At 23.3% G+C, this 27,517-nt stretch overlaps 3 protein-coding genes across 7 annotated transcripts; 2 read left to right on the top strand and 1 right to left on the bottom strand.

Annotated features, from left to right (window-relative positions):
* Window positions 1-16: 16 nt before the first annotated feature.
* On the top strand, window positions 17-6,939 carry LOC127289405 (succinate--CoA ligase [ADP/GDP-forming] subunit alpha, mitochondrial). The gene is made up of 7 exons (XM_051317331.1): window positions 17-252; window positions 1,117-1,352; window positions 2,977-3,198; window positions 3,491-3,595; window positions 3,756-3,935; window positions 4,142-4,276; window positions 6,225-6,939. The coding sequence occupies exons 1-7, from the start codon at window positions 216-218 to the stop codon at window positions 6,309-6,311; spliced, it is 1,002 nt and encodes a 333-aa protein (XP_051173288.1). The 5' UTR covers window positions 17-215; the 3' UTR covers window positions 6,312-6,939.
* A 907-nt stretch (window positions 6,940-7,846) lies between these two features.
* Window positions 7,847-8,869, bottom strand: LOC127289447 (UDP-N-acetylglucosamine transferase subunit ALG13 homolog). The gene is made up of 2 exons (XM_051317385.1): window positions 8,574-8,869; window positions 7,847-8,349 (listed from the first exon to the last, which is right to left on the bottom strand). Exons 1-2 carry the CDS (start codon window positions 8,658-8,660, stop codon window positions 7,933-7,935), a joined length of 504 nt encoding a protein of 167 aa, XP_051173342.1. The 5' UTR covers window positions 8,661-8,869; the 3' UTR covers window positions 7,847-7,932.
* Window positions 8,870-9,116: 247 nt separating this feature from the next.
* LOC127289399 (SAFB-like transcription modulator) lies at window positions 9,117-24,306 on the top strand. Of its 5 annotated transcripts, none has more exons than XM_051317320.1 (15): window positions 9,117-9,472; window positions 10,327-10,426; window positions 10,523-10,653; window positions 10,848-11,126; window positions 12,104-12,128; window positions 13,230-13,383; window positions 16,023-16,063; window positions 17,049-17,314; window positions 17,427-17,592; window positions 18,100-18,353; window positions 18,441-18,946; window positions 19,031-19,204; window positions 19,608-19,747; window positions 22,703-22,856; window positions 23,669-24,306. In XM_051317320.1, the coding sequence occupies exons 1-15, from the start codon at window positions 9,350-9,352 to the stop codon at window positions 23,829-23,831; spliced, it is 2,676 nt and encodes an 891-aa protein (XP_051173277.1). In that variant the 5' UTR covers window positions 9,117-9,349; the 3' UTR covers window positions 23,832-24,306. The 5 variants fall into 5 exon arrangements, with proteins under 5 accessions (XP_051173277.1, XP_051173280.1, XP_051173278.1 ...); XM_051317323.1 differs by having other exon boundaries at window positions 17,448-17,592; XM_051317321.1 differs by having other exon boundaries at window positions 10,327-10,411.
* Window positions 24,307-27,517: the final 3,211 nt, after the last annotated feature.

Genomic DNA, 27,517 nt, shown 5'->3' on the forward strand with positions numbered 1-27,517 from the left:
TAATCTCGGGTCTCATATTTGATAAGTTCGTGCGTCAATATATTCGCCTATCCATCGTACAAGAAGGCTGCGACTTATAACTTGTATTTCTTTCAACCTGTTTTTCTTGTTAGCTTAAAGTAGATAGGAATTTAATGGTGATTATTCAATAAATATAATATTCTAGTAGTAGTTTTTTTCGGTGTGAAATCGTTAGGAAACAAATAATATAAAAAATGGCTGTGGCAACTAGAGCATTTTCAAAATTTGCAGGTAAGTTGAAGTATACCGACAATATGTATAGTTGTCTCTATATATATATATATATTATATAGAAATGAATGCCTCATAATCGGTTACAAAGGTCATTAGCTTCCCTTCCTCTTTGAATAAACAAAAAAAAAAAAAAAAAAGAAAATGAATAAAACTTCCTCACGCATCGGATGTATTTTATCACTCTCAATTTGTCAATAATAATCAGGTCATTTGTCGTTGTTCTTTGAAATTAACATTTTATTATATAAGGAAGGGCAGTTATTACGTTATCCCTGTATTTTTTAAAAACAAATTTAAATTCAGTATAGTTATATTATTTAAATCAAATTGATATAATTGAAAATTTGTCATTTCAATTTAAAACTGAATTCTAACCTTAAAAAAAAGAAATTGATTTTTCTTTCAATAATAATGATAGTAAAAAAATGTATCAATATTTAAATTATAATTTTGTTTATTTTATAAAGTAAAGAAATTTGCATCACTTGTTTTGTTTTTACAATTATGTATGTTGTTCATGACCTCGTTCCTTGATGATCAATCGAAGACCTTGATCTCGAATTCTGGGCTGAATTAGAATTGGCTAAAAATAAAATTCTCCCATCTCGGAGGTGTTGTTACTTGTTTTTGTCTGTTAATTTCTTTTTTTATGCATGTTAGAGAGAAATACGATATTTTGAGATTTAAAAAAAAAAAAAAAAAAAAAAAATTAATAACCTTGAATCTCTAATGTTTCATTTCCTATTATTTATATGTGTTAAATTTAGATTCTTACGGCAGAATATTAAATGCAGTTTGCATATATATATATTTTTTTTTTATTTTCAAGAATTAATGATTTTTATTAATTGATTATTACAGTTAGAAGTCGCAGTAGCCTCTTACGCACTCAAGTAAGATTTAATTACACAGATACGAGAAAAAATCTTGTAATAGATTCTAATACAAAAGTCATTTGCCAAGGATTTACTGGTAAACAAGGAACGTTTCACTGCCAACAAGCTATTGATTATGGCACAAAAATTGTCGGCGGTGTTAATCCAAAAAAACCGGGTACTGAACATCTGGGAAAACCGGTATTCAAATCTGTCAGGGAGGTTAGTTTTCGATGTATTTAATTTTATTATAAGAAAAAAATTTCGTATAGAAAATTTAAAAAAAAAAGATACATTTTAACGCGAAAGAAATTAAAATATACAAGAAAGTTACACGTTTTTTAAAATGGATTTAAAATTTTTATTTAACGTTTTTTTTTTATTTCTTTAATTTTAAAAAATTACAGTTTGTTGCACTTGTAAAAAAAAATATGAGAGGCAAATGTACGCCTATAATCTTGTTGACCTTTATGCACTGAGTTTGATAGATCGATGAACAAATATGCATGAACTATTATCGTGTTTTCACACTTTTTCATTTTTACATTGATATATATACATTTTTACGTTCATAATTATTGTACTTTTCAACTTTGCAAGATAATTTTCTTGTCAAAGCTTATGCTTAGCTTTTAATTTTAAAAAAAAATTCAATTCTGAATATTTACCCAATTAGATAATTATCTTCATTGGATGCAATAATAATTTATATAACTTTTAGTCTATTTTCGATTTTATTTTATTTTACAATTTCTTACTACTTTTGTAATGTAAAATGAGAGAATTCGACATTTTTTAATTTAAAATATTAGAATAATTTTCATAAATTAGATTTGAAAATCTTTCAAGAAACATATTTAAAAAATTTAATTTTTATTTATTAATTTATTCAATATTTAAATCTACTAGTTAATAACGAATATTTAATAATAATAATAATAAATTATTTATCATCTAATTAAATTTATTAAGAATTAAAAATATGGATCGAAGTCTATTATTTATTAAAAGAAAAAAAATGACTTTTTGAAATTTAAATTGAACTAATGGGAAAAAATCGAATTTTTTTTTTTTAGTTTATGAAGTCAATTAAAACAATTGGACTTTTAAACTTCCTCTATTGATAGCAAATGTTTCATTTAAATTCTAGTTTTTAAATTATGTTAAAATTTTTTGCATTGCAAACAGACTTTTTTTATATTTATATTAGGAAAAAAAAGTTCCTTTTTAATGTTTAAAATTAATTCTAATTTAAAATTTATTTTAGTATCTTGAAAAAAAAAATTTATTTACAAAGAAAAATTAGAAGAATACATTATGTAATTTTGTTTCTTATATTGTTAGTTAAAAAATTGTATATTTAAGGAAAATATTGTATTTAATATGGCGTTCAATCACATGACTAAATTTTAATGAAACAATTTTTCAATTACGATATAAGAATTTCAATGAATTTTAAGAATTTTATCTTTAATTTTATAAATAACTTTATATTATTTTCTTAATTAGTTTTTTTTAGAAAGTTTATCTTGCCGTAACTAGTTCGTAATAACTTTTTAACTCTACTTTTAAAAATGTTTTATTTTTCGCTTTCAAGATTTTTTGTTTTTTTTTATTTTTTTTTACATTTTTGGATTAATTTTACTTATTTTTAGAATATTGGGAAAAATGAGTGTCCTATTTTTTTATTTTTTTACATGTTTGTAGTATTAAAATTGAAAATAAATGTTTGCAAAAAATAAAATGTATAAATTTATATTATCAACTGTAGTAAATTATAGTGTTTGTAAATTTCATGAAGATTTGGAATGTTATTGAATTTTTAAAATAATATTTTGTTTTATAGGCAAAAGAACAAACGGGTGCTACAGCTACGGTAATATATGTTCCTCCGCCTGGTGCAGCGGCAGCGATAATAGAAGCATTAGAAGCTGAAATGCCTTTGGTTGTTTGCATAACTGAAGGTATTCCACAACACGACATGGTTAAAGTTAAAAGACTACTCCTGCAACAAAGTAAATCCCGTCTTATTGGTCCCAATTGTCCAGGAATAATTGCTCCCGAGCAGGTATAATATATTTTTATATCCCCTCACCTCTCACCATTTTATACAATAATCCAAAAGAGAATTTTAAAAAAATTTAAATTACAAATTAACTTGTTTAAAGTTAAATAATAATAAATGATCAGAGGAAGGTGACGTGAAATTCTTTTTTTTTTATTAATTTTTATCCAATAATTAAATTAATTAATATAAAATTATTTTGTGAACTTTAAATCGATGAATGTAAAAATAATTTTATCACATTTTAATTGTGTAATTAATAATTGTTCTAATTTACAAAATTTAAATTTTGCAGTGTAAAATTGGAATTATGCCAGGACATATTCATCAAAAGGGAAAAATTGGAATTGTCTCTAGGTCAGGAACATTAACTTATGAAGCCGTGAACCAAACAACACTTGTAAGTTTCATTAAAAAGAGAAAAAAAAGGCATTTTTTTTCAAATAAAAATTTATTTTGATCTAATGTAAAGTAATATATTTTTTTTTTTAATCTATAAATGGAAATGTTTTTTGAAAAAAATCTAAAAAATGATAATTTTTTCTTTTTTCAAATTACAGACTGGATTGGGACAAACGCTGTGCGTGGGAATTGGTGGCGATCCATTTAATGGCACAGATTTTATTGATTGTTTAGAAGTTTTCTTAAAAGATTCTGCCTGCGATGGAATCATTATGATCGGTGAAATTGGAGGTAGCGCCGAGGAAAAAGCAGCGGAATATCTTGTTGAAAAGAATTCGGTCAGTAGAGTAATTTCGAATTTATGACAAATTTATAAATTTAATGAAATTACATATTATTATTATTATTATTATTATTATTATTATTATATTATTAAATGAATACTTTCTAGGTGAAAATAAGATGAAGTACAAAATATTTCTTGATCGAAATCCATTTTTTTTTTATTTTAATAAATAATTGGTAATTTTAATTTTTGAAAAAGGGCGCAAAGGCCAAACCAGTTGTATCATTTATCGCTGGAATCACTGCGCCTCCTGGACGTCGAATGGGTCACGCGGGTGCTATTATTTCGGGAGGTAAAGGTGGAGCTCAAGACAAAATTGACGCACTTGAAAAGGTACGTGTTAAAAAAAAAAAAAAAAAACTTCTATAGTAGAAAAAGTAAAAATAAAGATATTTTAATTTATTCATTCGGTGCATTAAATCCGATATTATTTTTTTTTCTTTCTAAGCGACAGTTATAATATTCAGAATTGACACAAGTCAGTGAAATATTAGGAAAAATTTTTTTTTGTCAGGGAATTTATAAAAAAAAAAAAAAAAAAATGCTGGAAAAATGTTGTAAATTTAGATTTGCTATTAGAAGCCTACTTAACACGTTCATGGGTTAGAAATTATTGTCCAGTGATAATTAAACAAAATTGAATTCTCCTTGAATTTACTTTTTTTACCCTTAAAATATTTAAATCATCATCAATCATTGAATTTTAAAACAAAACTTTGAATTATTAATATTTAAAAAAAAAAATATTTATATTTTAAAATGCTAGAATTATTAAAATTATAATTTTTTAATTTTTCAATTCAAACTTTTAGTTCAAAAAATTGTCTTAAATTTTTTTTTTAATATTTCAAATCTCTTGAAATATTTTCATTACGGTCAGGAAAAAAATTTAAATTCTGACTGGAAATCAGGGAAAAAGAAAATGAAATTTTTTGTGACAAAATCTGTTCTGAAATCTTTTTTTTATACAAATTTCTGACAATAATTAAATTCGAGAAAATATTTGATTAAATTTTTTAAAAAACTATTAAAATTATTAAAAATTATTGATTCGACGAAGAATTTTGGATAAAAATTTATAGGCATTTAAATTTTTGAATAGTTTCTAATAAAATTTTTAGATTTAATTGAATTTCAGAAGATTTGAAATTGGAATTTTTTGTAAATTTAAAATGAAGATTTCTTTCACAAATTTTTTAACAATAAATTGAGTTTTAAAGAATTTTTAATTAAAAAATTTTGTAAATAATTGAAATTTCAAAAAATGTGTGTTAAAATTTTTTTAAATTAATTAAATTTTCGAAATTTAGCAATTAAATTTTTTTTTTAGTGATTAAATTTTAAAACATTTTCAATTAAAAATTGAAATTAATTTAAAAGTATGAAAAATTTTTTAGGTACTTTGTGAAAAAATTTAATTTCGATATTTGGAAAGAATTGATATCTTGAAGAGCTGGCAAATCAAAATTTTTTAATAATATAATTTATTTATTTATTATTTATATAATGAAATTTTTGAAAAATTTATAAGGAATATAATTTTTCTACAAATAAATAAATTTTAAGTGTAAATTAAAATTAATGTATTAGAAGCAATAATTTTAATTATTAAATAATTAAATTATTAAAGAAGTTTATTGACTTTTTTTGAAAATGGTAAATTTTGCATAGAGTTTAGTTAACTTTTTTGTTTTAAAATAACATAATAATATGAATTTAATAGAAATAAATAAATATTGAATGAATTATTGTAATTAAAAGTTTTGACTTTTTCTATTTTTAAAAGATTTTAAATTAAAAATTTTGAAAAATAATTCAATTAGCGAAGAATTTATTCAAAATTATGAAATAATTAAGTTTTTTTTAGGTAATAATAATAATTTAAATTATATTTTTTAGAATAATTGATTTTTTAAAAAAAAAATTTAATTAAAACTTGAAAATATGTAATTGATTTTTTTTTAAGAATTTGAATAATTGTTCTTTGTACAATGTTTGTTTAACATAATTTTCATTTGATCGAATTTTCATTTATTACAATTTTTTTTTTTAAATAGAATTTATTTTTGAAAAAAAAAAGTAACAAAATTCGAAAATTTTTCAGGTAAAAACACAAAATATTGTCTGAAAATCAGGGAAATAATGAAAATTTTTGTGGCAACCCTGATATTATAATACAAAATAATATTAGTAGTAGAATAAAAAAATGTTTTACTTTTACCTAATTTTCAAAATTGAAAAAATAATTTATATTAAATATAATATTTAATTAATTTAACAGGCAGGCGTAATTGTAACGAGGAGTCCAGCACAAATGGGAAACACATTATTGAAAGAAATGACCCGACTTGGTCTTGTTGGCAAATGAATGATTTAAAGTCCTACTTCTTAATCTAAGTAGTTCATCTCCATGTCCGTGTATCTTCATGAAATATTAAAAAAAAAAAAAGAAAACAAACAAAAATAAAATAAAGCTTAATTTCATCTGCTAATGTGTAAAGAACGAGTCGTCATAAAGTGAAAAAAAAAAAGATTTGGGACTAATTGAGAGCTAAACGAGAGCTAATAATTGTTACTGTACATGATATAATATATATTATATACATATTCTATATCTATATATGAAAAATGAGATTATCTAATTCTGTGAAGTCAACAATTGCAAGAAATGAAAGTTTTCCTCCACTTTTTTCTAACTCAGTTTAATGACTGTACAGTATTTACTAAGCAGAAAATAATTATTTGCTAACGAATGTTATTCAGTTCGCGAATTGAATTGTGAGGTCCACGCAATTTTCTCTTAATGAAAAAAAAAAAAAAAAAAAAAAAAAAAAAATTGTATAAATTATATAGGTTTAATTGTTTCTTTAGTGGACATTGACGTGAGTACCTCTTACGATCCGTCAGATTTTTAATTAACGAAAAATGCGTATGACGCTTACATTTTATTGTAAATTATGTTGAATATCGAAATATATCTATTAAAGTATTAAAAATTGGATATTTATATTTAAATTGGTTTTTTTTAAATTTTATTAATTTTACAAATGAAACAAGTTGTAAATTCAGATGTTCATTATATGAACATTTTGCTTCCTCTTTACGATTAGCAAAAAAATTTGCTTCCTCGTGGAGAAAGAATTAACATTGAAATAAGCATACAAAAATAATATAATAATATAAACATTGGAGTACCAAAAATTTGAATTAAATTTAAAGAATTAATGAAAGTTAAAAAAAATCAAAAATTCACATTTTAGCCGAAATTTCTAAATATTAATGAAAAATAATATATAATTATTTACAATTATATCGATTCATTTCAATGCAAGGAACACAATTATTTTATATTTAAACTTGAATTTAAATAAATACAAAATTTTTCCAGCTAAAATGGAATTTTTTTTTTTTTAACTTTGATTAATTTATTAAATTTAAATTGAAACTATATTTTATACATACCAATCGATTCGTTTTCATACAAGGAATACAATTATTTCATCTATAATTTTAAATTTAAATAATCACAAAATTTTATAGCCAAAATGTGAATTTTTGATTTTTTAACTTTCATTAATTCTTTAAATTTAAATTAAAACTATACTTTATATATACCGATCGATTTGTCTTGACGTAAGGAATACGATTTTATTATATATAACATTAAATTTTTCTATTTAAAAATTTTTTCGATTAAAAAAAAATTTTTTGGAAAAAGACGATAAAATTTTATTTTTTGGGTATTTTTTAAAATCCTTTAGTCAGTTTTCAGATATTAATATGATAAATAAACACACATACATACATCCGGACAATTGATCAGGATCTCATATAACATGTTTCTAATATAGAGAAAAATTTGTTTCCGTCACTTTGAAAATTTTTATAAACGAAAGGACTACAAAGCTTCCTCCACGAGGAAGCAAAAAAGCAATTCTTTATTTTTTTTTCAATTTATATTTTCTTTTTATTTAACGATTAAATTTAATTCAACTGAATCCCATGAATTTATCAATTTCAGCAGCTATTTCCTTGCTCTTTGTATAAATAAATGGTTTTAATTTTGATAAATTTGTTGTTTGAAGAGTTTTTAATAAAGTATTGCAAGTGCAATAATACAAATAACCATCTTTGTATAATTGTTCAGCTAATTCAATTTGATGATTGTCCATGAGCGATTCATTTGTAACGACAATTAATGGTTTCTTAGCTTCGAGTGCCTCCAAACAACTTCCGGCACCTGCATGACTAATTATTAAATCAGCTGATGAAATATATTTATCAAGAGACGAACTCAAATGAAAAGATTCAATTTTATCAAATCCACATCGAGCAGTACAATCAGGATCCAAACAAGTGTTACCAATTTGTAATACTAAATTATTATATCCCATTTTATTTAATATCTGAAATATTTCTTTTATTTTTAGAACACTAAAATATTGAAAAAATTTTCAAAAAATAATGAGATTTTATAAAAAAAACAAAAAACAAAATAAATCAACAAAAATTAGTCAAAATTAAAAAAAAAAAAATTTAACACATAATACATTTGTTCAAAATTTATTTTTTCATGAAACTAAAAATTATAATAGTTAAAATAAAATTTCGATATTTTTAAAATATTTACCTTCAAGATTTCATTGTTAGTTACAGTTGTTATTAAATTATCAAACTTTGTTGTTCCTACAGTAACAAAAATTGTTTTTCCAGACATTTTGAGGTTATGTTAGTTATTTTTTTTTTTGTTTTAACAACTATTTATTTTCAATATGCACATTCTTTACACAATTATTAAAGAACTAATATTAGTATTAATATTCTTAAAAAAAAGTATTAAAAATAAAATATTTTATTATCAATAAGAGAGTATTTTTCTTTTTTTTTTATACAACTTAACAGTGATACCAATTTACCTTTTGCGTACATCGCTATCTGGTGGTAAAATTGCAAAACTAAGTATTCAAATTATATCAACAAATCATTTAAATAATTTTTGTGTTTTAGTACAGTAATAATTTCTTAATATTACAATAAATAATATTTGTAAACTTAGAATTCAAAGAATTAATTATTATTACAATATTTAATATTTTTACCAACACAGATGGCGATGTATGGCATATTTTTCCGGAAATTAATTTCAATGTTGGTAATATTGACAGGCGCGAGCCATTTCCGCCAGCAGGCACTAGTTTCTGCTTTTTTTTCCTGTGTGCGTGGTTTTTTTTCTCTAAAGAAATTTAATATATATTTTAAACACAAAAAATAAATGTGTTTTGTTATGTTGTTAATAATAATCGATTGTTCCTAAAATAAAGAATCGAAAAAAAAACATATATTGTGAAAGCATATTATAATAGATTTTTTGGTTGTTGGAATTCGCTAAATTGCCTTGTTTTAACAATGGCCGACGCAGAAGGCAAAAGATTAACTGAGCTTCGTGTGATAGATCTTAAAAATGAACTCGAACGACGAGGCCTTGATAAAACTGGAAATAAAGCCGCTCTTCTAGATCGACTTTCAAAGGTAATTTATTAATATTAAAAAAAAAAAAAAAAAATTATTCAATTGTCTATTTTGATTTGTCACATTTTTACAATGTGAATATAGTGACTTGACGCCATTTTAACCTTATTGATCCTAATTTTATAATAGCATCTCGAGTTTTCTCATCGATAGTAATAATTTAATAAGGTCATTTTTTTTTTTGCACTGAATCGACATTTTTTATATTTAAGCAATTTTTTATTTACATAATTTAAAATTGTTGACGAAAAAATATGGTTACAAGACCAATATGATTATCAGTTATACATAATATTCATTTTGTATTCTCTTTTAAGAAAAGAAGGATTTTTATAAAATTAATAATTTTTTTTTGCCACTAAGACTGATGTAAATTAATTTCTAATTATAAATTTTTTTCAACTGTTTTTTAAATTTGTTTTTCCCATCGGCTTTTTGAATTTTATTTCTCGATTTTTGTTTTAAATATCAATTCATAATTTTCTGCTTGGTAACGAGAGTATTGCATAATTGTTTATTCAGATAACTTCAGCTAATTTGCTTATTTATGGAAACTAGAGCTTTGAGCCAAAGAATTTTAATTTAATGTAAAATCCGGCCAATTTTAACTTAAATTGTGAAAGTTTTAAAAATATTTATTATAATTGTTTAATTTTAAAGAGATTATATAATTTTTTTGTTCTCTTGATTTAAACATTATTTTGGAAATGGTATTTTTATTATATTAAATTTACAATTAAATTATAAATAAATATATATATATATATATATATATATATATATATATATATAATTTAATTAAATAATTGTTGATAGTATTATTAGTAAAAAATGAATTTTAATTCTTTTTTCAGGTGATTGCTGATGAAGGTCACAATCCTGATGAATATTTGATTGTTCCAAATGCTGCTGTTAATAAATCTGGAAGGAAAAATAGTGGTAAAAATTTAACAAGTATTTATTTTTGCAGAAAGTATTAATTTTTTTACATTTAGGAATGAAATTTTTTTTTTTTTAATTTTATTAATTTATCTTGATTTTTCTTTTGAGGAACAGGTGTACAGAATCAAGAAGAACAAATGGATACATCGGACATTAAAGTCGAAATTTCTGAAAATTCAGAATGTGTTGAAGAAACAGCACCGGAAATTGCTGATGAAGAAATAAAAACTGATCCAGATGTAATTAATTTTATATTCAATTATATATATATATTTTTTTTTCACAGTAAATTTTATTTATTTATTTTTTTATTTCAAAGAATTATTAAAAATTTAATTCATTTATCTATTTGAGAAAAATTAATTAAAAAATTAGAAGAAAATTTGAATGATTAAAAATAATTTTCAAATGTTATATTTTCTGTTTATTTTAGAAATCAATTAAAGATGAGATTCCAGAAGAAGAGACAAATAAGAAAGATGTAACTCAAAATGAGATAAAAATGGAAATCAAGGAGGAAGATTTACAATTAAAGGAAATGGAGGATAAAAAACCCCAAATAGTGATCAAGGAAGAGAGAAAAATTTCGAATAATAAAGAATTGTCACAGAATACAGAATCAACTACAACCGCTGAAACCAATGGCATTGATAACGAGGACTCGATTAATTTGACTATTGGAGAAGATGAAGAAAATCTCCTAGCCGAGGAGGTAATAATTATTTAAAATTTGTTTTTTTTTTACTTAAATTTTCATTGGCTAACAACAATTTTTTTAATTTATTAAATTTTAAATTCAATAATTCTTATTTTAGTCAGTTAAAAAAATTTTATACTTCCTTTTATTTTTTTTTTTTTTTTTTTTTAATTTTTAGTAATATTTTAGTAAATTCTAATGTTGATAATTTTATTCACTGATGGGAAATTAATAATTTATAAAAAGTACTTTTTTTTTTTGTTTTAACTATTTTTGATTTCTATTAAAATTATATAGTTTTTTTTTTCTAATATATTATGATAAAGCAAGTTTTTATCCTTAAAAAGGAAAAATCACAATTTATTAAAAAAAAAACATAAATTTAGTTTTTAATCATTTTTGAAAATTTGTTTTTGGAGTTGGATTAAAAAAAAAAATTAAGATTTAAAATTTTTGAAAATTATTCTAAATTAAAGATTCTTTGAAATATTTGACTCAACAATATTAGACTATTTATTTAATATTTAAAGATAATTTCAATTGTTTGATTAAATATGCTATTTTTAGAAATTTATTTTTGAGTTTGGGCTTTAAAAATTTTTATTAGTTAAAGTCTTGATAATTGTTCTAACTTAAATGTTTTTTAAATATTTGATTCAACTAAAATTTTATGAATTGCTCTTAGAAAATTTTTTCTAATTCTGATTAAAATTAAAAAATTTGATTTTATCTTTCAAAAAAAAAAATTATCCTATATTTAATTTAAATGAAAATTAAACACTTTTTAAAAAAATGGAACTGCTAATTTAAAATTAGGTAATAAAATTTCAATTTAAGAAATCTTGAAATTTTTTTTTAATATCCGGGAAGAAAACCTTAAAAATGCTTTGAATTTTGTTCATAAATCTAAGCGCCAGAATTTTAGGAATTTAAATATATATTTTTTTTTTAGTAATTTACTTTAGTGTATTAAATAGATGTTTATTTTTCAGACTGAGGCGACAGATAGGCAGAAGGGTAAGTCTCTCTCTTTCATTTAATAATTTTTAATCAATCGTGTTGATAATTTAGTATATAAGCGTAGAATTAAATTTCTCTCTATATAAATAGAGAGAAGGTAAAACAATAGCAACGTTTTTTTTCACAATTCTGTGAAACTGCCTCGAGGTAAATGGTAGGAGTGAATGATAAAAGGAGTCATTTTTCATCGAAAATTCAACCCAATCCGATGAGAGTCGAGACGAGTCAGTACCACAGCTGGAGAATGAGGGGTTGAGGCCATCACACAAAAAGAGGAATCAACATCCGGGAAACTCGTTCCAGTGTCATCCTGATTGATCTTCTCCAAACTAATCGACGTCCTTCAACAGTTTCTTTTCTTTATCAGCATCTCATCATAGGGAAAAAAATTACTTTTTCAGTTCAGGAAAACTTTAACAAAAAAAAAAAAAAAGAAAACATTATATAAGCACTAGTCTTTAAGTTTAGTTATCCTTTTAGATTTTCATATTGCAAATTACATTAATTCTACCTGCCGCCTAGAGCATCGTGGGATCGACTCTTTCTCTCAAACACAACGAATTTTTGCGAAGACACCAAGTTTTTCGAAAAATTCTCCCAACAACGCATATTTATCTTCAGTCTACATCAATTTCAAGATACAGAGAGATAGAGACAGAGAGAACAATTTTCAATCTTTGATTTTCATCATTGATTAAAATTCAACGTGCCACTTTTTAGGATAAAGATGAAAAATGAATTCATCATGATACTATCCTCATAAACACAGCAAACAAAACAAAAAAAAAAAAAAAAACCGTACCGATTTTCCCTTTGTAGTTTCTCTTCTTGTTTCTCAACATGATCGTCGTTTAGTTAAATAAAAAAAAATATATATATATTTCCGAGAAGACTATAAAAAATAAAAATTAGCAATAAAAACGAGTATATAAATTATAGAAAAAAAAAAACTTATTCTGCGCTAAAGAGTGACAGATACAGTTTTTTTTGCGGGAGAGAAAAAAAAGCAAAAAAAAAAAAAAAAATTATTTTTTGGCTCCAAGTGTGTGTGAACAGTGATATGATGACCTCTATTTGCAACCTTGATTGTCCCTGCAGATGGTGGAGTAGGAGAGAGGAAGAGAATCCAAGATAACAAGAAGGGAGACTCTAAAGGGAGCGGTAGACTGGATGGCAGCGCCAACAACAAGGACGGGACAACGGGATCAACTGCTGGGACCAAGAGCAAGGACGCCGGTGAAGGAGGCAAGAGGTTGGTCTCACATTGCTAAACAAAAAAAAAAAAATAAAAAAAAAAAAATCGGTTCTCAGTGGTTTAAAGGTGACGTAAAAGGTCGTAAAAGGTTTTAAAAAAAAAAATAACGACAAATAGTTAATATTTCCAATGGATTCTCTCCGTCATCCGGATTACAATGACGATTTGGACCTCACGGATTCCAAAGATCGCTTTGTTTTATCAAAGTCTCTCACAAAACACAAACACACATGCAAGATTTCACTTTATTCCCTTTTTTTTCTAAAAAAAAAAATTTGGAATAATTTCCATCTTCAGTAACGTTTTTTTTTAGGCATAATTTTTAACTCTGGAAGGTATGTTAAGAACTACTTAATTGGCTAGCAGTGTTTTAAAACATTTTTTTTTTTTTTTTTTTTGTTATCCACTATTAGAAAGTGGTATTTTTAAAATTATTTTTTTACTCTCTTACACATTGGAAAAAATTTTATTTAATTCAAATAATTGGTTAGTTGATTATTATCAAATAAATATTTACTTGAATCAAATAATTATTATTTGAATCTATTAATTGGTATTTGTTTCAAATACAAAAATTATTGTCTCAAGTAAATATTTATTTGATAATAGTCAAGTAACCGATTATTTGAATCAATTAAATTTTTATTTCAGTGTAGACTGTTTGACCCCTGACAATCTTTTTGAAACGAAAAAAAAAAAGAATGGATTTTAATGAAGTTTGAAAAAGTTTGAAATTGCAGGCCATCCAACTAAAATTACGTTGATTTTTTTTTTTTTTTCATTTAAAATTTTTAGAAAATGATTATTTTTTAAAAACGACGTTACGATTTTTTTTTTATTTTAAACTAGTGATAAATAAAGCTAGATTTTCTCTCTATTTTGACGTTTTATTTATTTATTTTTTTTTCTTCATAAAAATCAAAATTTCATCACGAATTATGAAAACAAATTTTAAAATTGATTTTTTTTAAACAAAAGAAAATTTTTGAAAATAAAATGAAAATAATTAAATTTAAAAAAATAAAATTAAAAATATTATCTATATAATTGATTTTTAAAAAGAATAAAATTGAATAATTTACGTTAAAATTCATTTTTTTTTTTTTCCTATAACGCAGTTTTTAGTTTAAAATTTTGTCAATGGGTAAAACATCTTTAATGAGAATAAAATAAATAAATAGACACTGGGACAGAAAATTTTTCAATTTTTAAATGACCCATTAACATTTTTAAATGTAAAAAAATGTGGAAACTATCTTTATCATTATTTTATTACTCTCTTTACAAATAATAAAAAATGAAATTGTTTACTTTCATATTTTTTTCAAAATTAAAAGCGTTAAGCTGTCATTAAAAATTAAGTGTGCGCCAATAATTACTAACAACAGTGTCAAGAGGAAAAAAATATTTAATATGAATATAATTTACATTAATCATATATGTATAGAAACAAAAAAAAAATGTAAAATACAATTTATACAAGTTGAACGTAAAATTATTGACAATAGAAAAAAAATTAATATTTTTTTTAATTATATAAGAATTTTGTAAACTTTTTGTATAAATTTTATGAAAATTTTTTTTTAATATTAATTAAATAATTAATAAATATTTTTAATATTTTGGAATAATTTTCAATATTTTTTTTAGAGATATATATATATGTAATATTTACATTATGGATAAATTAGTATATATATTTTCAATATAAATGTATTTTACATTATAAAATTATTTTTTTAAAATATATTTTACATATATATTTTTAATGAAAAATGCAAATAGAAATAAAATATAAATATAATAATTAGAATGGATTTATTAAATAGAACAACTATATAATTAGAGAATCCATATAAATAGATCAGTCATATAATTAGAATAAATACATAAATAGATTAAAAAATTATCAATAATAAACATATATTGTTTTGAATAAAGAAAAACATAATCGGTAAAAAGTACTTTTTTTTTAAAAAAAAAAAGGATTTTCGTTAAATTCTTATTAAAATCTGAAGAGAGAGAGGACAAATTTGTATCTCCGTTTAGAGTGTAACGTTAATGAAGCATCATCAAAGATTCTGTGTGACAGAGTCGCGATCGATGAAAAAAAATCTTATCAACTGGACTGTGATTATCGAAAAATAAAAAAGAAACAAGAATTCAACTTAAACGAGTGCAACTGTTTTCTGCAAGTGTCGAAGAAAATTGTGTGATATTCAACTTACGCTGATAATTATGTTTTGTTAAGCGACAACAGACTTTTATTTCTAAGGATATTCGTGATAATTGTTTTATCAAAAAAAAAAATAATAATAATAAATAAATAAAAAAAAAGTTTTAAATAATTAATGACAAAAAAAAAGTCGGAGAAAATAAATTGAATGAAAACACGATTTTTAACGTGTTCAACCAAATAAACATATCAAGGTATATTAAATAAACATTAAATACACAAAGAAAATTGCTAGCCAAATTTATGGGCTTAACATAATTACAGAGATAATTATTAAGCCTCACAATTAATTAGCGTTTATAAATTTTATTTTTATCAGACATTTTGTAAAAAAAAAAAAAAGAAAAAAAAGAAAAAAGGATTTTTGAGTTTTTAAGACTGATAAATTGTCTATTTTCAGCGGAGATTCCATCAATAAAGGACAAAAGCGAGATGACAAAGGTAATTTTTTTCTCGTTAAATTATAGGTTTTTATATTTTTTAATCAATGACTAAATTTCAATATTTATTAATTTTTCAAAAAAAAATATATATTTTTATATTGTTTAAGGGGAGGTACAAGTGAAATTCATGAAAAATTGAAATTTAAACATTTTCCACAATTTTTAATGTTTTTCATTGACAATTTTTTTAATACATACTTTTTTCCATCATTCTGAATAATCAATCGTTTTGGTTTTAAAAAAATTTTATTTTTTCAAAAAAAAAAAAAATTTTTTTTTGAAAGTGTAAAAGAGACAAAAATTATTTTTCTTCAATTTTCTATAATGGAATATGATTCTAAAATCGAAAAAAGGTGAAAAAAAAAATTAACAATTCTGCATAATGTAAATTTTTATTAATTGAAATTAATTTGAAAAATTGTTTTCAGTTCTGTAAAGTTTAATTATTTTCTGAAATTTAACAAAATCTTTTGAAAATTTAATTATTTTTAATGATTTTTATTATATTCTTCAAAAATTTAATTATCTTAAATTTAATTATCTTTTAAATTAAAATTAAATTCGATTAAATTCTAAATTAAATTTAATTATCTTAAAAAACTTTTAAAATTCAATTTTTGTCTATATAATTACTAATAAATTTTTCAGCAACAGAAATCATCAAAAAGTTCTATTATTCTCAAAAATCTGAATTATAAATCTTTGAAAATTCAATTACTTTTAAAAAATATTATCTAAATATATATTTGATAAATTATTGTCACTTTTGTGAAATTTAATTGTCTGTAATTTAACAATAGTAATATTTTAAATTTAATATCTAATAACATTAGTTATTTTAAAATAAAATATTTATTTAACTAATTGAATTTAATTAAAATAAAAAAAAAATCGTCTTTTTCGATATTTTTTGAACTTTATTAATTTTTCATTAAAGTTTGTAAAGAATATTAACAATTTTTTTTTTCGGCTGAATTTTTCAGATAAAAAATCATCACAAAATTCATCAAACGCGAGCAGTCGAAATCTATGGGTATCGGGATTGTCGTCAACAACTCGTGCAACTGATTTAAAGCAAATATTTTCAAAATATGGAAAAGTAATTGGCGCAAAAGTTGTGACAAATGCAAGAACACCGGGCGCACGTTGTTATGGTTATGTGACAATGTCAACCAGTGAGGATGCCTCAAAATGTATCAGTCATTTGCATAGAACTGAACTTCATGGACGTTTTATATCAGTTGAAAAGGTACGTAATTCAAAAAAAAAAAAAAAAAAAATCCTCTTCGAAGTGATTGAAAAAAAAAATTAGGCCTTTTTTTTTAAATCACTACGACTTTTTTTTCATTTTTATTAATTAGGCAAAGGGTGATTCTCAACAGAGTCATATGCGAAAGCGAGATTCGAATAGCAGTAAATCGGAGAAACCAAAGGACGAGAAAGAAAAGTTGAAAGAAAATCATCAGGAAACAATTGAGAAGAAGGACAAGGAGGAGAAGAAAAATGAATCAGAGGAGAAAGAAATTGGTAATTTTGTTATTTTTTTATTTAAGTTTTAAACTCAATTATTTAATTAATTCAATGTTTTTATTATTTTTTTAAAAATATTTCTATAAATAATTCTTTAAAATAATAATTCAAATGCTAATTCAAAAAATGAAAATTCAAAAAAAAATTCTGTCAATTGAAATTCATATAAATAAAAATTCTAGCTAATGATTTTTATCAGAGATTCATAAAAAAAAATTCAAATTTTAATTAATTTATTGTTATTAACGAAAGAATATTAAAAGTAAATTAATTTTTAAATAAACTTTACTTTTAATGAATTTTGAATATTTAATAATTATTTTTACATAAATGATAGTTTTACGGAGTATGGAAAAAATATATTAAGTCCTGGAATTTTGTTTGAGACAAAACGTAGCAATCCGTACTACTTTTAATTATTTATTTAATTTTATAAAAAAAAAAGTTGATAAAATCTCGGATGTAAGAGATTTTCAAAGTTTCTAAATAATATTTATTTTCTAGGTGATAAAAAAATGGACGCAAAAGTGGAAGATGGGGAAGAAAAGAAAATAGAAAAAGACGCTGAGAAGAAGGATGAGAAGGAAAAGGAATTGGACGAACGTTCAATAAAATCAACGAGCAAAAAGCCGGAGAGCGAGAAAGGAAGACGTGACGAAAAGCGAGTTCGTTCCTTTGACAGACACAAATCTCGTAGTCGTTCTCGTAGCAGAGAACATCGTCGGCGCGATGATGTACTTACCTTCGCAAAAATTCGAGTTAGTTTTTCATTTTTTTTTTTTTTTCAAAAAAGTAATTACTTTTTTATTTAATTAACAAAATAATTTTTTTTTTTGTTTATAAAGGAGGAACGAGATAGACAAAGATTACGCGAGAGGGAACGACTTCTTCGTGAGGAGGAGCGTCGTCGTCGCGAGGACATGGAACGACAACGTGAAGTTGAACGTCGACAGCGTGATGAGGCGGTGCGTCTTGATAGAGAACGTGAAAAATTGCGACGGGAACGCGAACGTATTGAACAGGAGAAAGCGGAATTATTGCGTTTGGAACGTGAACGTCAAAAACTTGAGAGAGAAAAATTGGAACGCGAGAGATTGGAATTGAAGAGACAACAAATGCGTTTAGAGGAGAGTCGACGTGCACCACCACCGCCGACGATTAAAAGAACGTCAAGCGATCGACGTGATCCACGTGATTTGTACGCGGAACCCGAGAGAAAAAGAATGACCACCGAACTTGGACGTAGACACAGTCCCGAAAGAGGAGTACCCGAGAGACGATCAGATATTATGGATCGTGTTTCTGACAGACGTATGGAAACTTCTCCATCCACTAGATACGATACGAGCAGGTTTGTCATTCATTAAAAAAAAAAAGGAAAAACATTTTTTTGTAAAAAAAAAAGAAACTAATGAGAATTGAAATTTTAAAATAGATCAGCTCAGGATATTGGATTAAAGAAGGATTACAAAAGGAGCAGTGAATTTTCGTCTCGTAGTAGTCGACCAGAAACATTTACTGATGTTTCACGAGGCAGAGAAGTAATTGTTCGTCGTGAACCTTTACCAACTCAAACTCCAACTATTGACCCACGACAGGTTAAAGACAGGTATGTTTTCTTTCTTTTTAAATAACTTTTTTTTTTTTATTGAAATTTTTCAACAAATTTTTTATTGCTAGGTAAAACAATTTTTTTAATTATGACATTTTTTTTATAATTCGAAGAGTATTTTAAACTATTTTGTTTTTTCTCAATAGAAAGTTTTTTTTTCTTCTAAAAATTAGATAATCAAAAATTTACTGAATATAAAACAAATTTTCCGTAAATTTTAAGAATAAAAAAAGTTATTCACGAGAAATAATTTTTCATATTTTTCTGCAAATTATTTACCAAATTTATTTATTTAAAATAATGGAAATAAAAAATAAAATAATAGAAAAACATTGATATTGTCTTTTGCATAAAGTAAGTGAAATGATTTTTTTTTGTTTGTTTGTTTCTTTTACTGAAGATATGAACGACCAAGTGCTGCGCCTTACAGTCGCGATCGGGATGTTCGACGATCAGACCCAGAATCACATCGAAGTTCACGAGACACTCACGGTGGCCGTTATAATGAAAGTTCCAAACCTCCTGGATCAAATACACCACGTGAGTTTTTAATTTTTAACTTATATAATTACTTTTTTTTTTCATTAATATAATTGTATTGTATTATTAATAATAATCACTATAATTTTTTAAATTAAAAAAAGAAAGTGACGCACAAGTCCTAAAATTCATTACACAGGCACACAAAAAAAAAAGTTAGCTGTTTCTTGAACTAGACATATATTTCCTATAGTATTTTGGCCCGCTGAAACCGAATCTGAGCTCAGAATTGCTCCATCACCCTCAGTTTTTTTTAAATCGACCAAAACCACCCCTAAGCGGACAAATTCACACTTCGGAGATAAAAAATAAATCAACTTATTTTTTTAAAAAACCGAATTTTACATCTACGAAACTTTGCTCCACTAACTCAAAAACAAAGCCAGCATTGATCCAGCACCCCCTGAATTTTTTTAATCGAAAAAACTACCTCTAATCTGAAGCATCAAATTCAGGAGATAAAACAATAAAATAACTGATTAAAAAATTTTATAACAAGGTATTTTTACTCCAGCAAGGCAGAAACAAAGCCATAATTGCTCCCTCACCCTCTAAATTTTTTTCAAATCGATAAAACCACCCTTAAATAGAAAAATTCAAATTTAAAAAGTAAAATATTAAATTACCGGCTTTTTTTAAAAACAGAACCTTACATGTATGTAGTTTTGCTTTACTAACTCAAAAAAAGCCAGCATTGATCCATCACCCTCTGAATTTTTTTAATCAAAAAAACTACCCTTAATCTGAAGAATCAATCTTAGGAGGTAAAACAATAAAATAACTGATTAAAAAAAGTTTATAACAAGGTATTTTTACTCCAGCAATGCGGAAACAAAGCCAGAAATGCTCCCTCACCCTCTAAAATTTTTTTAAATCGAAAAAACCATCAAAGAATCAAACTTAGGAGGTAATACAATATAATTATATTGTATTACCTTCTAAGTTTGATTCTTCAGATTAAGGGTAGTTTTTTTGATTAAAAAAATTCAGAGGATGATGGAACAATGCTGGCTTTATTTTTTTGAGTTAGTGGAGCAAAGTTTCGTAGATGTAAAATTCGGTTTTTTAAAAAAATAAGTTGATTTATTTTTTATCTCCGAAGTGTGAATTTGTCCGCTTAGGGGTGGTTTTGGTCGATTTAAAAAAAACTGAGGGTGATGGAGCAATTCTGGGCTCAGATTCGGTTTCAGCGGGCCAAAATACTATAGGAAATATATGTCTAGTTCAAGAAACAGACAATTTTTTTTTTTGTGTGCCTGTGTTAGGTAAAATTTCTAATTGATGGAGATTAATAATAATATATTTAAATATATTCGGTAGAATTTCTATTTAAATAAATTATTATGTTACAAATTTTTTAGTTAACCAAATTTTCATTGAGTATAATTTTTATTTAACAGAATTCCTTATTTTACACAATTTTTTTTAACAAAATTCTAATGCTTTTTAAAAGAGTGTGAATTTATTTTCTTTACTGAGTGTTCAAAAAATATTATTTTATGAAAAATTAAAAAAAAAAACTATATTATAAATCAGTTAATAATTTTTTAAATAGAACTCGAAGATCTTAAAAAATTTAAATTTGAACTTCTTTTATAATTTTAATTATTTTTCACTGATAATTTTTTTTTTTAATACTTTTTTCATGATTCTGAATAATCAATCTTATGGATATTAAATAATTGTAAAATTGTCAAAAATTATTTTTTTTTTCATTTTTTTGATCATAGAATATGGTTTTTAGGTTCCAAAAATATATTGAGAAAAAAATTGACACCTTTAAATAAGTTATATTTTTATTGGTTTGAATTTTACTGTTAATAATTTAAAAATTCAACTTCTTCCACAATTTTTATTATTTTTCAATCAATAATTTTTTTATATACTCTTTTTATGCTTATGAACAAATAATCGTATGGGTTTTTAAAATTTTCAATTTAAAAAAAAATGCAATTTCTAAAATTGACAAAAAATTTTTTTTTTTCAAATTTCAATAATTTAGATTCATTTTAGACTCGAAATAATGCTAGAAAAAAAATTAGCGTAAATACACAACGTAGAATTTGAAAGGTTAAAATTTCAATTGTCCCTCCCCTTAAATGTCAGAATTTGTGGTTCTAATTTGTCTGAACAAACGTTGGACAAATGAAAATTTGACACAACTTTTAAAATGAAATAAGAAATTACCAAGAAAAAAAATGTGATTGATTAATTGAAAAATTTGCTCCGAAAATTAAAATAACGAATTCGAATAAATAAAAATTCGACGTAATTAATAATTTTATCGAAATTTTGATCAAATAAAAAATTCAGTGAAATAAATAAATTTTTTCATTTCAAAATTTGATTCAATTGAAATTATGTTAAATAAAAATTGAATTAAATTAGAAGTTTTTAAAATAGAAATAATAGTGTTACAGAAATTGTGTTAAAAAACTAATTCTATTGATAATGAAAATTAAGTAAACTAGAAAATGTGTAATTAAAAATATTCTATAAAATGAAAATTCAGTTAATTTTCTAGAATTAAAATAAAATTAAAATAACTATCTTTTTTTTAAATTTCTAAAATTTATTATATTTTTACAAACTGTCTTTAAAATCTCAATATTTGTCCCACAAATTTTTATTTTATTATTGAAAATTTTTTAAAATCGAAATTTTTCTTTTAACTTATTCCTTTTTTTAAGATTTTCTTTTAATTTTCTAAAATTTTCCTTTTTTCAAAACAATTTTTTCCAATTTATTATTATTTTTTTTTTTTTTTGAATTTCTTAAAATTTATTATTTATTTTTATAAACTGAGCCAAAATGTTTAGTATGAGAGGATTTTTTTCTTAAAGTTGTTTAAATTAATTATTAATTAAAAATTGTAATAAAAATTAAATTATTATTTAAATTTTAAAGTAAATTTTCAATTTGAAAGTGAGCATTTTTTCAAATTCATTTATTTAGGTGACAGTCGATACGTAGATAACAGTCGTCCCGGCGGATGGCACTCTGGACCACCTTCTGCGAAATCTTTTAATTCCGTCCCAAGTGGCGGTACACGTGATCCACGCAATGAAACTTCCAGTTGGAGCAGTCGATCTTCCGATAATGTTAACAGGTAAAAATTTATATATTTTTTTCAGTTTTATTCAAAAATAAGGGAACAAAATTGGGATTTTTCAAATTTTTAAACCAAGTTGAATTTTGGTTAATAATTAACTTAAAAAATACTTCTTTTTTTTTTTATTACGAAACAGTAAATATTTTTTTTAATATGGAGAAAAATTTTTTTAATGTCTTAAATTAATTTTACAGGACTTTGAAAAAAGTATTTAATTCCTTTTTTTTTTAAGATTCTTCACTTATTTATTAACTTTTGTTTGCGTTTTTTTTTTTTTTTTTTTTTTTTGTTAAATTACATTTTTTTATAAGTTATTTATTAAGATAGGAATTTCACTCTCTTCTTTCGTTTCTATAATTGTACTATCAAATTTTGAAGAATAATTATTTATTTATTTAAATAAATATTTAATTTCCAGAAAGTTAATGAATAAAAAAGTGGTGGGAAATTATTAATTTTTCTTCACCATTGAGTTTAGAAAAATTAAATTAATCAAATAACTGACGAATAATAAATAATACTATATAAAGTAAGTAAATAATAATATAATGAAGAAAGAAAATTTTTTCATCATTAATAAATTTAATTTATTTAGATTTACTTTTTTGTTCATTAATTTGTTTTTTTTTTTTTTTTTTTGTTAAATTTTTTTTGAAATAATCTTATGTCAGATTAATTATAAAATAAAACATTTTTTTTTTTTCATTTAAATATAAAAATTTCAATGAAATAAATGAATAAAAAGTGTGTGAAATTTTATTTTCACAACGGAAGAGGATTAAGTTGAATATTAATTTTTTTATAAACAGATGGGGCAATTCAAATAGTATGGGAAGTGCGCTGAGGCATCCTGGTCCACCAATGTATCAAGGAGGGCCAATGCAATCAATGGGAATGTCCGCACCAGGAGCCCCAACATCCTATGACCGATTTGATCCTTACAAAGGATCAATGCCTATGCGAAAATATTAAAAAAAAAAAAAAAAAATTGAAAGAAATGAAAAAAAAATATCGAGAGTGAAATTATATTTGAGCCTGAAGTCAGAATTTTCCAATTAAGAAAATTCGCTACAAATGCCAGTCACTAATTTCATATACATATTATATATATATAAACAAATATATGTAATTTTACATATATATATATACATATATATGTACATTATAACATATGTCAGGCATATACATATGTTATTGGAAAAAGTTTTAAGTCACTCCATTAAAAAGAAAAGTGAATCTAGTAATTTTAAGAACTACAACATTAATTGATTTGCGATAAGTTTGATGTTAAAGATTTTAGAAAAAGAAAAACATCATAAACACACACAGACACATTATACCAAATTATTTTCAGTTATTGCAGTTTTTTTTATAAAATTGCCACTGAAATATAATCGTAATAGTATTGCGAGAGAAAGAGAGAAAGAAAGAGAGAGAGAGAGAGAGAGAAAGAGAGAAAGATAAAAAGTGTGAAAGAAAAAGAATTACAAGATATTTAATTGAGTAGCGACTGTAATTTACATAAATTAAAAAATTTCTATAAAAAAAAAATTCGTAGATATACTTTGTTCCTAATTAAAAAGAAATTGTTTTATTGGATAAAATGAAAAAATAATGAATACGATCTTAGAAGTATAATTCACGATTGATGATACTTTTAACTCTTTTTTTTTTTATACTGCTTTCCGAATTTTGTGGGGAAACTTTATAAATTTACATTATATATGTATTCAATCTTGAATTGTTTAATACAAAATTTTTAAATCCTGACAATTCTATAGATTTTGTACCATAAATACAAATCCTCGTAAAATTATTGCAGTTTAGATTTTTGTTATTTTTTTCTTCAACTTTTTTTTTCTTTTCTTTTCTTTTTTTTTTATTAATGGCATTACTTTTTTTCTGAGAAAATGCGTAGTTCTTATATATAATTTATTTTGTGAGTTTTTTTTTTCAATTTTTAATTGCACATATATACGACTTGCATTTTTCGTTTTGTGATCAGGGGAAAAAAAAATTTATAGAAAATATTGTATTATAGTTTAAGGCCCTCCAAGCTTAATATTATTTTGCATTATTCTTATTATTATTAATAGGTTATATACACAACGTGATGTAAAGAATATATTAAATAAATGTAGAATAACTGCAAAATTTGTTTTTCAATTTTCAGTCTATTTTTGTGTTCTCCAATTTAATTTTATCAATTTTTTTTTCTTTTTTTTTAGATTTGAAACTAAATCTAGATTCTGAATTTCCATTTTTTTTTTCTATAATTTTGTGTTTAAATTTTTCGTCACTATACAATTTTTTGTTCACGATTTTGATTTTTACACATTTTTCTGTCGGTTTTTTTTCAATAAATAAATGAAAAAAAAAGAAGGGAAAACGAATAATTCAGACTTCAAAAATGTTTTAATAAAAATGTGAACAATATTTAAAATTTTGTAGAATTAAAAGTTTCAATTATTTTTTTAAAATAAAAATTACAATTTCTTGTCAATAGGAAACAATTAAGGCAAAATTCTTCATCTGCGAACTGTTGGATTAAATCTTAATAAAAAAATTAATATAAAATAATATTGAATTAAACAATCGTTTTTTTTTATATTAGATATATTTTATCTAAAATATTAGTTTATTTTAAAAAATTATAAAAAGTACATTTTTTTTTTTGTTATTTCCATTGAAAAGCTGAGATTTTTTCCAAGTAAATATAAAAATCAAACAAAAATGAGTTTGTGAGAAAATATTAAAAAAACAGGGCAAAAAAATTGTTTTTTTTTTACATTTTTTCGCTAACCGATTCTTATGATTTTTTATATAGAGGTAAGCGGTACAGTTGTTGCCCCCCTCACAGTGATTGCCACCATTACATTACAAACAGAAATAATAACGAAATTTACATATAATATTTTGTTTTATTTATTTATATAAATTCTACAGAATATTCTGCTAATAGTGTAAAAAGATTTTTATTCTTCGACTCACTATTATGAAAATAATAGCACTTTTCGAGAACAGTGTCCTTAGCTCTTTGAAATTTTGTCAATTTAGTTGTAAATTTGCAAGGTTAGTGGTGATACTTTCTTTGACTTTTTAACGAAAAAAATTATACATATCATTATTATTTTTTAATTATATGCATGAAAATAAGTTTAATAATAAGTAAAAATATTTGTTTTAACGTAATTTGACTCGATTTACCGAAAATTATAGAGAACAACTACTATCTTGCAATTAATAACAAATAACAGTCATTGCCCTCCCCGGGCAATGTTTACTTTTTGGTTATTATGACATTTTTCAGTGATTAACCGTTTATTTTCAAGACTTTTTTGAGAAAAGTATTTTTAATTTTTGGACGTTTTTTCATATTTGGTGAATTAATTTTTTAAAATAAAGATGTAATTAGAGCCGCAGCATGTATTAGAATAATTTGTAATATTTTATTAACATTTTTCTAATATGAAGTATGATTTTAGGCTATCGAAAAAATGCCGAAGGTAAAAAAAGGTGTTTCGTATATGCTTCTTTAAGCAATGAAAAACTTCAAAATCATGTAATCATTATATCAAATCAAAATAGCCAAAAATAATTTTTATTTTTACAATTGAGTTAGATTCGACAATTTTCCCAATTTTTTAGGTTAATAGTATTATTTACACTTAAAAGTCATATTTAATGAATCTTATTATTGTTAATAAAAGAAAATTATTTTAAAAATTACTTCTTCTTTATTAATTTCAAATTATATTCATTCTTTAATAAATTATGCAAAATTTATAATTTACATTACTATTTTATGTCTAGTGGGCAATCATTGTAAAATTGATGGTCAATCACTGTGAAAATAATGACAATCACTATTTTTTCTGTCATGTGAAGATTTTTTTATTTTTTTTAAATTTATACTAATATTAAATAAACAATTCATTATTATTTTCAGATTAATGGAATATTTTAATTCCTTTACAAATGGTTTCATTTCTCATTTCGATAATTAAACATTTGTAATTTGTATAAATATATCCCCTTTTTGCTTATACTGGCAATCACTGTACCGTTTACCCCTATTGAAAAAAATCTCTGCTCTTTAAAAAAAATTAAAAAAAAAATTCAATTGTGAAAAAAGAGTTAATAATGAAAAATTATGGTTAATTTTGAAAAAATGAAGTTGAAAATTTTTTGGTTGGTAAAATCTTTTTTTTTATAGGGCATTGATAACTACATGAAAAATCCCGTCAAAAACCCCTAATTAAATACAATTTTTAATGATTCACTGTGTTAAAATATAGGATTTCTCATACTTTTACTGAAACCCTTTTAATTATTATTAATGTTATTATTATTATTATTATTATTATTACATTGTTTTAAATGTTTTTTTTTTCTTTTTTTACCGACTTTCTATTTTACCTTCTGTTTTACATTTTTTATTACAATTCATCTGTTTCTTCTTCTTCTTAATCTGTTGATAATGATATTTATTTTGATTCCGATTGTTATTTTACATTTTTTTTTTTGCCATAGAAATTCTTTTATTTTCATTTTAATAATTATCATTTTTTTCTTATTTTTTTTTTTCATTAGATTTGGTTTTTAGTTTCAATAGATTTAGATTTTTTTGCTCTGATTTTAATTTTCAGTCTCATACT

This window comes from Leptopilina boulardi, unplaced genomic scaffold (genome assembly GCF_019393585.1).
Source record: "Leptopilina boulardi isolate dan_hultmark-lab unplaced genomic scaffold, ZJU_Lbou_2.1 LbouV2_408, whole genome shotgun sequence".
Classification (NCBI taxonomy): domain Eukaryota; kingdom Metazoa; phylum Arthropoda; class Insecta; order Hymenoptera; family Figitidae; genus Leptopilina; species Leptopilina boulardi.